The 10,868-nt window shown below is 39.4% G+C and overlaps 1 protein-coding gene across 1 annotated transcript; it reads right to left on the bottom strand.

Annotated features, from left to right (window-relative positions):
• Positions 1-1,626: 1,626 nt before the first annotated feature.
• LOC124164093 lies at positions 1,627-3,821 on the bottom strand. Its single transcript, XM_046541265.1, has one exon. The coding sequence runs from the start codon at positions 3,516-3,518 to the stop codon at positions 3,066-3,068; it is 453 nt and encodes a 150-aa protein (XP_046397221.1). The 5' UTR covers positions 3,519-3,821; the 3' UTR covers positions 1,627-3,065.
• Positions 3,822-10,868: the final 7,047 nt, after the last annotated feature.

The raw sequence follows: 10,868 nt of genomic DNA, 5'->3' as shown, positions 1-10,868 counted from the left end.
ATAATGTAAAATATGATCTTAAGTATATGCTGTCATACCTGCAGTTATCTTAATCTCTGAGTGTGGTATAGGTTTGTCATGCCTTTGACACTTTTCACGCTAGTTCAAAAAGGCCAGAAAAATAGTTTAGCAGTTTATTGTTGAAATAAATGTATAATTATCAAATTACTGAAAAGAGTTTATACAATAGTGTTACTTCATAAGCTTAAACCCTTGTAGTACAATTATCACTCATATATTTCTTTCAAATCCTTCCTTCAACACCGGTGCACAGTTCATGGGCCCAGCAAAGACAACTAATACACCTAATCCACGGTTCCACTCTGGTGTCCTCCTCGAATGGCTGGAGGCAGAACATACATTCCTCATCAGCTCTCTCTTCTTCGTCTGTCATAATTAAGGGTATTTCTGCCTCATCAGACGACGAACTTTGATAAGGTGAAATTTTCTTTTCGAAAAGGTCTTTGATTCTTGACTTCGGGAAATAATATTTTGCTATATAATAGTTTTTCCTTAACTGTTTTCTTTGATTCAGGTTTTTTTTCTTGCGCCTTTAGATCAATGTTTAGCATAATTCTCCTGGGTAGATTTCGGCACACCAAAAACTTTATATGCTTTTGAGAAGCCCATTTTCTTCTCTTTTACTGCGGTAATAGCTTGAATCATGGCGTTGTGATCCCATGATTTTCTCATTTTGGTTCAGCCATCTGTAAACACATTTTGTATACGTTACTAAAAAGGTATCATATTCTCGGATATCGGATATTACGAGTGTGCAGACTATCCAATAATAGGCAACCATGGGCACACAAATTTTCTTGAAGATAACCTAAAACTCTCGCAAATCTATTAAAGTAGGTACGGCACTAAATATCTACTTCTTTAAAAGGTGAGTTAAAATTAATAAACTTCCAAAATCCTTAACCTTTATAGCCGCAATCTAATTTTGAAGTTGTGATTGCAAAATATTCGAGTCTCTGAAAAAATCAGTTTGTCTAGCAACACGTGTTCATTGATGAGGGTCGGAAACACCAACTGAACTGATTACTCACTATACTAGCTACATGTAATTGAGCCACCAACCGACAGGCTACAGCACGTCATGGGTAAGAAATGATTTTATCTGATATTGGGCAACTATCCGATATTAGGCTACTCTTCCCTAATTATTTCATGATTTTCCTGTCAGTTACAAAAGCTTTTTCAAGTGATTTCTTTATCCAACAGAATGAGCATTAATCTCATCTGATTTTCCATCAATTTGAAGGATATTGTGATGTTTATGCACAATAAAAAATTCTCTTAAGAACTTATTCTCCCTTCCCAATTTGGACTGAGCTATGTGATTCTTCTTACTCTTACTAAGTTTAGGTTGACTAACCTCTCTGCATAGGTAGTACATAGTTTCACATTTATTGCAGACTGATCGATTAAATAAAATCTTAAATACGTGGTCTAATCCTTAGGGATCATACTCAATCATATTAATTCTACCTCTTTTAAATCAGTCATTTACCAGATTGAAGTTCCATTGTATATGAAGATTTAATTCAGTAAAACAGGGATAATTATTTTCTCGGTGATTGGAATAGGTATAATCATGCAAAGTAAAAATAAATTCTGATATTTATTGTCAAAATAATAATTTATTTGTATGAAAAACTTGCACATATTTCATGAAAAATATATCTCAAAATTCACATGTAATACATTCTGAATAGTGAGAATTAAGCTGTAATGCATCAAGCAACATAACCTTATACAAACATTAGATACTTGAGCATAGAATCACCATACCCATTAGCAATTATAATGATTGATTCTTCATCCTTGATAAATGCCTGTTCTTCAATAATACCAGTAACGTTTTTACACCATCCGCCAGAGAGTAAATAGAGACAGGATTTTTCTGTAACCTCTTGGAAGAACTCAATAATTCACACATTCATTCAGCACTATTTGGAAAGGCATGCATCACATCCTCCACTTTTTCAAAAAACTTGAATAAATTATTGGTCCATAAGTTAACATAAATATTAAAAAATATATACATGGTTTAGCACCATTCAGTCCACAATATCCACAAGTGCCCTGTAAAATTGACTAGACTTTAGTGTCACCTCCTTTACAATAGTTTACATCCACTTTCACTCTAATATTAACTTCTGTCATGGGGCTATGAAGAGTGAACAGACATATAAAAAAATAATAATCACAAATGTGGACTGCTTTTTTAGGGCAAGAGTATCCTCATCGTCGCTGAAAATATATCCCTGGAGGATATCCTTATCAGCACAAGCCCCTGAAGAATTCTTATAAAAAAATACTGATATAATACTTATTTTATGGAATGTATAACAAAGATCTGCTCTTAGCATTGAGAGCACAGCCGACTACAAACTAATTCTTTCAATTTCCACACTAATCTGAGTCTACAGGACCTCCAATCAGTAAACCACTCCAAATCTATAATTTTCTGTTCTTTTTACCTTGTTTCTGAATGTTTAACATTACTTCACCCATTTTATTTTTATTGAGAGACCTAAGAAGAATGTTTTTTTGGTTCCTGCATCTCTCATTTCAAATCATAAATTATGCATAGTGAATAGGAACCTTACTGTCTGCATTTACATAACCCCTGAACACCTTGCACATACTCCTTTCCCTTAAAACATAAAAAGATGTGAATTAATTAGGCACTTTCAATGCTCAACTTTCATTAAATGCACAACTTCTTTTTGGTCTGGCCAGAGGTCAGGGTAGGGCACATCACTGGGGCAAGGTCTTTGCATCAAGGCACACTTATTGTGGTTCAGGGGGATCAGCCGTCTAAAATAAAACCTCTCCTGATGACCCCCGTCTAAAAATTCACCCTTCCCCAAAGAAACTCCCCCAAAACATTTTCTGGTTGTGCCCTTGCCTGGAGCACAGCACACCTGTTGAGCAAATTCTTCGAGTAGGCACACCTGGAGTGGTTTGGGGAAGTTCACCGCCTAAATATCCACCCTGCCCCTTAACAAACCTCCTCAACGATATTTTCCAGACGCGGCTTTGACCACGGCACCTCACTTGGGAAAGTTCTCCATGCAGGCGCACTTTGTGTGGTTATGGGCGGACACGATGACGTGCCGCACCCTCTTCGTGGACATCTCCATCAGCTTGAAGTCAAGCTGCACGCTGTCCTCCTTTTCGGGGCCGCACCTCAGCCCAGATCCCTGCATGCAGCACCCGGAGCCGGCGTCGCAGCGGTGCAGGACCGTCATCGTTGGGAAGATCACCTCGGACGGGGCCATGCCTGCTTCGGCCTCCTCCATTACGTTGAGCGATGGTAGAGCCCGCGGTTGCGGCGTCGAGCACGGGAACTGCCGCACCCTGGACAGGTGGAGGCTGAAGGCTATGTCCTCCGGGGACTGTTGCGGGCGCCTCCTGGAGGAGCGAGAGACGACGATGGTCGAGAGGCCCAGCAATATCACTGCGGTGGCCAGACACAGCCCGCTAGTTCGCGTCATGCAAACCATTGTCGTTATAGTCCTGGTGAGTAAACTCGGGCGGGAAAATAACAAGCTCCTAGCAACGAAGTTTGCCTTCGAAATCGACTCGTTCGTCGTATGTGATCGCGAGAGGAACACGCACGAAATCTTTTTCAGACGCTCCTTCGCGTTCAGTGGTCGATGCCGGACTGATGCCGGTAGCTGGGCAGAGGCATGCTTTTATGAGTTGCGCGCCTCTCCCGGTGGCGCGGTGGTGGGAGTGTTGGGGAAGGCCCTAAAGCGGATCTGCCCCTCCAGAGGGAGCGAGGGGAGGGAGAGGGAGGCGGTGAGTGAGTGCGTGAGTGGGTGGGTGGGTGGGTGGGGAATATTTTCGAGATGATGGCTGATCTTCTTCCTGGCTCCCGGAGAAAACGATAGCGGGGACCCACGTGTTTGGCGCGGCATACCGGACTGATCGGTGACGGCCAGTTAGATGCTTATCTATAATTAAATTGTCTAATGAGTAGTGTGGGAAGTCAACTGAAAAATTTAATTCCTGTAGAAGTCCAGTCACTATTGTTGCTGAGGAAGTAGGTTTTTGTATCTACGTCTATTCTTATTGATAATATGTGATTTCCTCATGATGAAACTTCTAAAATTCTAATTGCATCATAAATCCTCTATATTATTTCTACTGCATAGATACCTTTTTCTCAACTTATACGCAACCAAACTCTACAAATGAGGTACTAAAATGCACAGGATTTATCAGAGAGCATGCGAAGGCATATCTTACCTCCTAAATATTGCTATTGTTTCCTAAAATTGGTTTAAAAAAAAAAAAAAATAATCGATTCCGGCAAGATTGTCCTCATCCCAAGAATACAGTTAACGCCGTCGGATCCCACCATGCCTTTTTATTTGACTCGCAGACAATTTCCCATTAAGGTTTCCTATGCGATGACTATTAACAATGCTCAGGGTCAGACTTTGCAAAGAGCTGGCTTATTCCTGCCTGAACCAGTATTCTCTCATGGCCAACTTTATGTTGCATTCTCTAGGGTATGATCTTTTCAAAATATTTTTGTAAATATTAAGGAAAACGCTAAACAAGTATTAACAGATGATAGTGTAATTACTTCCAATGTTGTGTTTAAAGAGGTCCTCTGACCTCAATTTGTACATGAACATTCCAATAAAATTTGTACATTAGACCCTGGCTTTTATTTTCTACATTTTAAAATTAGAAACGCGCCTATCCCTCTGTGGACCTGCATTGAAAAGAGCGGGGGAAGCCCACTGGGAGCGGGCGCATCACCCTCGTTATTACAAAAACTTTGTTTACAAAAACAAAATGTTTACTGTTTAGCCACTTCCTATGCATCAAAATATTAAATTATTCGCAGTCGTGGTAGCATAAAAATATAAACTTCCTGGTGACTTTAAAATCAAAATGAATGTTGATTTAAAAACGGATCTTCTCCTTCTGCTGGATCAAAGAATGACGTGTTGATATTTCAATAATTTAATAAAGTCATATTTTCATGAGATATTGCTGCTGAACAGCCATTGTCGGATGTTTGCGGCACTTTCATAGATTTATTTTTTAGGGATGGTAAACTCGGAACGATTTGAGAAGGTATTTTCGGTGTTCTTGACCTATGGAGACAAAATTAATTTTCAGCCACGCGTCGAAATTACGTACCAAAAAATCTCCTCAAGTCAATCATTAGTTTCAATTCGCGTGCCATTAACTTTCAACCAAACCTCAATTGCAATTTACTCTTTTCTTAACCACTAGAAGGGTTTAAATCTATCGAAGTATCTAAAAAATCTATCTAAAAAATAAATCTATCGAAGTGCCGCAAACATCCGACAATGGCTGTTCAGCAGCAATATCTCATGAAAATATGACTTTATTAAATTATTGAAATATCAACACGTCATTCTTTGATCCAGCAGAAGGAGAAGATCCGATTTTAAAATCAACATTCATTTTGATTTTAAAGTCACCAGGAAGTTTTTATTTTTATGCTACCACTCTTGAATTTGTCAGTGGAAAAAGTGATGACTGCGATGTTGAGGATATACCATCAGCCAGGGTATGTCTACTTGGCGGTGGTAAATGTTTGGAGTAGTCACTCTTTCTAGACGACGATAAGTTTCCCTCCTATTCATCATACCTTTATGGCGAAGGGCAGAGGATTTTTGCCGTGCGAAATGCCCGAAAAAATACTATTGAACCGATTGCAATCAAATTTCAACCATGTTGCATGAAAATGCTTATGGATACATTTTACCTGAAACATTCAGTAACCTTTAAAGAATATTAAATTTTATTAAAAAATTCGATGCGGGCCCGATTTTTTATGAAAGTCGTCAGAATCGGTCGATAAAATAAGAAATAAAAATAGAGAGAGGTTTTGGCGCCATAACTTCTGTACAAATACTGCTATGTATTTACAAACGGTGCACACGGATCGAAAGAGGAAAGCTTGCTGAAGTCCACGCACACGATCGGAAGTCTCGGATTCGGAGAATATTAGTCACGTACGGAGGCGAAAAAAGTCCGACCGGCAGAGCACGTGAATTGACGTGCTCCGCGCTGAATGTGTTAAAGAAAATTTTGTTTTAAATTCCGTTTTTTTTTTTTAGTGAAAAAGTAAAAAATGTCGACACGCCAGTTCAATAAATGGCTTCGCGCGCCGTAAAATTAGCCGTTTTGTCAACTTCAAGAACAATAGTTGTTAATTTATAAGCTATTAAACAATAATATCAATAAAAACGTTTTAATAGCCAACATAGCAGTGGTGTCGATTCCATGGGGCCCGAGAGGGCCCGAGCCCCTTCAAAAATTCGTTATGACTGCGAGGAAAAAATGTCAGGCTTGTCGATTTTCCCTGGAGTGTCCAGATATCGAGATTCGAGTTATCAGGGTTCTAATGTTGATCATATGACTCTTCTAAAATGCTTAAACAACTTAAAAGTCACTAATTATAAAATTTCCCAGGGCAAGATCCCCGGTTTGCCCCCCCCCCCCCCAATATTTTTTGTAAGTCGGCATCCCTGCAACATAGTGTGAGTTAAGTCAATTACCGCATCCCAAAAAAATAGTTTAAGGATGTATAATACTTAGTGGTGTAGGGAGGACGTGGGAGGAGGCGTGGGGGATCATGGGAGGGTGGACGGCAAACTTGTCTTTGTCCTCTCTGACAAAACTCCAAGTTCCAGGCCGGTGTAGGTACCTGTACAATTGTATCGTGCTGACCGTACGCGCATCCGAGAATATTGTTAACATATAATATAATAAGGTAACAAGATAGCAATTCCCCTTTTTAAAACTCTTTTTCTTTAGATAGCGGGTTGCTTCTTTGATTCTCGTTGGAAATAATTCCAAGAATAATTTTGTTTTCTTCTGGACGTTAAATTTGTTAAATCGCGGGTTTAGTTACTTAATTGAGGGTTAAATTCTTAGCATATTTGTTTACCTTATCTTATTCGAGTAATTGAGTGGATGTGAAACATTTTTGCATGATATTCCATACATATGATATATAACATTTTGCAAGTAATTCCAGTTAATAGACTTAAAACCAACTATCAATCAATTTTCGATACCAGTACGCTCACAATAATACGTCGCATTCATTGCCGTGAAACATTTTTTGCAATGGTTCGAAAGAAATTTCCCTAAAAATTTAACGCTTTGATTGTATTTACGTACCAAAGATGGGGACGATTTGCCATATTTGGGAACGGAGTGTCATGTGACGTTTTGGTGCAAAGTCATCCAGGTACACAAATTTGCTCACATTTGCGTTAAAAAATCCTCGTGAAAACATGCCTAGTTTTTTATCGTCGGGTATTCATTCTTGTTATCAGGTCGAAGAGGGGAAAGAGTTGTTAAGAATTTTATCATAAATCTTAGAGATCTGTGCTTGAGACAAGGAGAAGTGCTGGAAGTGATGTCTGTGATTATACTGATGAGATACGTACGTGTATTAAGTAGCTGCTTAGTTCTGTTGGTAAAGAGAAGGATTGATGTCATCAGCCTCCACTGTCCTGGTAGAAACGTCAATGGAATTTCATCGTCATCCCACGGAGATGTAGTTCAAGGAGATGGGGAACTCCTAAGATAAAAGGAATGCCGTCGAGTTTTTACTACGTAACACTTCAGATATCTCGAGTGTAGATGATACGAAATGGAGGAAACTTACTCGCTGACAAGGCTTTGAAATTTCTTTTATTCCATTGTCAGGATGTACACTAAAAAAGTGACGGAGATACAAACAATCCAATGGTCTCTGGTGAAGACTTCTCGGGATTTCCACCGAGTTAAAAATGTATGCAGCCCCGACGTTTCGACCGATGACTCGTCCATCGTCTTCGGGGTTAGTGGGTTGAATTAGTGAGAGTAAATGAAAGCCATTGAGATTCATCCATAAGCAGTTACATAAAATTTGATTAGATTGTTCCAACTGTTTATGGATGCATGTCAAGGGCTTTGATTAAATCACTCACCCTGGAAATGACGAACGAGACTTCCGTGGAAAAATTAGTGCTCCATTAAAATGTAACCCGGTGGAAATCCTGAGAAGACTTCTCCATGAGAGTAATGCGCCGAGAAAAATTTATATCACATATAACATGCCTTTATGGGAAGGAAATACGCCTAAATTTCTCCTCTGTGCTCCCTCGAACTGTTTATTTTATTTTCGGCTGTGATAGAGTTTTAAAAATAAAGAGACCCCTATTTTTCCATTTTTCGTTCGGTCGCCTGCATCTCGAGCTGTTCGCAACAAAAAATTGACGGCCTTAAACCCTTTCAAAGGTAAGTTGATGACGTCATAAACTCATACCGAGCGTCGAACTGCTTCTCTGTCACTCCTTGGTTTTGTGCGTTGTTATTACATTGAATTGTTTTGTTTGTTACTATGTTTTATGCATTATTGTTTACACTTTTTTGAGCGATTCCTCACGTTAACGAAATTGCTCTCTCTGAGCAAGTTATTGAACCAGAACTGTAATGACATCAACAACTCATGAAAAGTGGGCGGAAAAAAACGGAAATTATTTATTTTAAACTTTAATTAGAATGAAATTAGGATTATATCACTTATATTCCCCTTCAATCTGCCGAATGATTTCAATGAAATATGATTTAGTATCTGATTGAACGACTCTAAGGGACCATGTGAAGCGATAATGCCTAAGAAATTCTACCCGAGTACTACATCAGCTGTCATTATTAGTCTGATACAATCTGTTGACGCACTGAATGTAATAAAATGAGCTGAAAGATACAATTATCTGCATTGGTAAATGTGAATAAACTGCAACAACATTTAATAATCAAACTTTCCATTTTTTAACCTTTGGAGAGTCAAAATTCACTACTTTTTCAATTAATAAGAAATATGAATCATTAAACAATATTTTAATCAGTTCATAAAAATAAATATCCACGATTATTAAAATAATTATGCCAAAAAATATTGTGGGGCTTAGAAATCATAAATTAATCTTGAATCTGAAGTAGCACTATTCACTGGAGCCATAAAGTTTTAAAAATATTTTTTATGTACATGATAGCATTTAATAGAAGATGATGTTGTAGACAGGAGCTTTGACCGGGTTCCCGTAATGATATTCCTTGCCATTAATTCTAGACGTCGAAAAAATAATACATTTATTATCAGTGTAAATAATCAAGGGGTACAAAAGAAAGCTGTGTGAATCATCAAAAACTGCTACGGACGTAGAGACAGCGTTACCCAGGCTGGGATCCGCTGGAGACTCGGTATGGTATGGTATTTGGAGGAGGCGATTGACAGCTGAGGTCATATACGCCATGAGGGAAGGGTAGGCAAGGAAGGGCGGAGAGAAACCCGGCGTCGGCATTAGCCTGCTCTTAACGAAAGGCGCAAAGGGGACCACGGCTTCACGTCCCATCCGACTGACGGAGTGTTGCGCTTGAAATATCCACCACACAACATTCAAGCAGGGATCGGGCAGTCTATAAGGATTCTCTGCCACTTCCGGGATTTGAACCCGGGCCCGATGAGTGGAAAGCCAACACTCGAGCCACCACACCAACCCGATCCCCATGGAGACTCGGAGGCTGCGCGTTAGGCTTAGATTGCTTGAACAAATGAGAATAGATATCTTTAAGTACGACACGGAAAACATAATATTAGAGCCACACTTTATTTCCAGGTCCGACAGAAGCGATAAATTAAGAGAGAGATTAAGCCGAACGAATAGATATGGATATTCGTTTTCCCCCCCGATCAATAAAGGATCTTAATAAATGGCAATCGAAATTTTGCATTTCCTTTTTATGTGTAAACTGCTGGTGTCCTAATATTCCCGTCCCACCCCTTTCAGGCAGCTTGCGGGGTAGTATGTAGATGTAGATGTTGACTTCATCCAGGAGAGCTTTTTTCTGCTCGAGCTGTAAAAAGAGCAATTCAACTGTGGTCTGACACATTTTCAATTGATATCGTATTTATTCTTTGGTATTTTATCTTTGAAATACATACCTTTATTTTAATATAAGGGTGAAGGGGTTTAACGATATATTAAATACATTTGATTGTTGTTTTCATTTAATGTCTATTTGTCACCCCTGCTTTTAAGGTATAATAGTTTCTGAAGACCATTTTGTCTTGCAAGCATTAGACTAGCTTAGAGGATCCGCTCTCAATAATTCTGCTTAGTATATAGCCTCAATTTTTTCGAAATTTTACTTGAATTTTTCCTCATCAGACCGAGAGAGGATTTATCCAAATAAGGGAATTTTATAGATCTCGAGTATCGCCGCGTACACGAAATAACCCAATATGACGCACTACAAGTAACACTTCGAAAATTATTATGAGAATCACTTTTCCCCGAATGAATCACTCGATATAGCGGAGGGGGCTTGCGGTTTTCGTTGTTGATTCCGTAGATCGACGCCGTGGCGGGGATTGACGTGCAATACAGTTGGCGCCTCATGCTCACGTTACGTCAGGCGTGGAAGTCACCCACGTTTCAATGGCGGACATCGACACCTACGTACTACTACGAAAGTTCGAAAGTTCACCGCAAAGGCATGTGGTGGAGGGCAGTGGCGCAGCGAGGGGGGGGGGGGCGTTTTGGGGGATAAACCCCCCCCCCCAGAGCTCGGAGAAATTTTTAAATTTTATCCATTTTACTTAATTTGATTGATTTTACTAATATAATAGTGTAAGGATTAATGAACTATCCCTCAGACGGCCGTAAAACTCACCATTTTGAACCATTTACCTTAAAATTCCGCAATTTATTAATATCGCTTATCCTGATGGGTATTCCATACCCCCACACACCCCGGTATTAGTTGCACCTAAACCCCTCCAGCCCCTGGCGGAGGAA

Source organism: Ischnura elegans, chromosome 8 (assembly GCF_921293095.1).
Source record: "Ischnura elegans chromosome 8, ioIscEleg1.1, whole genome shotgun sequence".
Classification (NCBI taxonomy): Eukaryota; Metazoa; Arthropoda; class Insecta; order Odonata; family Coenagrionidae; genus Ischnura; species Ischnura elegans.
The sequence above is the reverse complement of the archived record's forward strand: the minus strand, read 5'-3'. Positions and strand labels throughout refer to the sequence as shown.

What these genes read in the sequence shown, in the direction of transcription:
- LOC124164093 (XM_046541265.1), bottom strand. Translation starts at nt 3,518, where the DNA reads ATGGTTTGCATGACGCGAACTAGCGGGCTGTGTCTGGCCACCGCAGTG.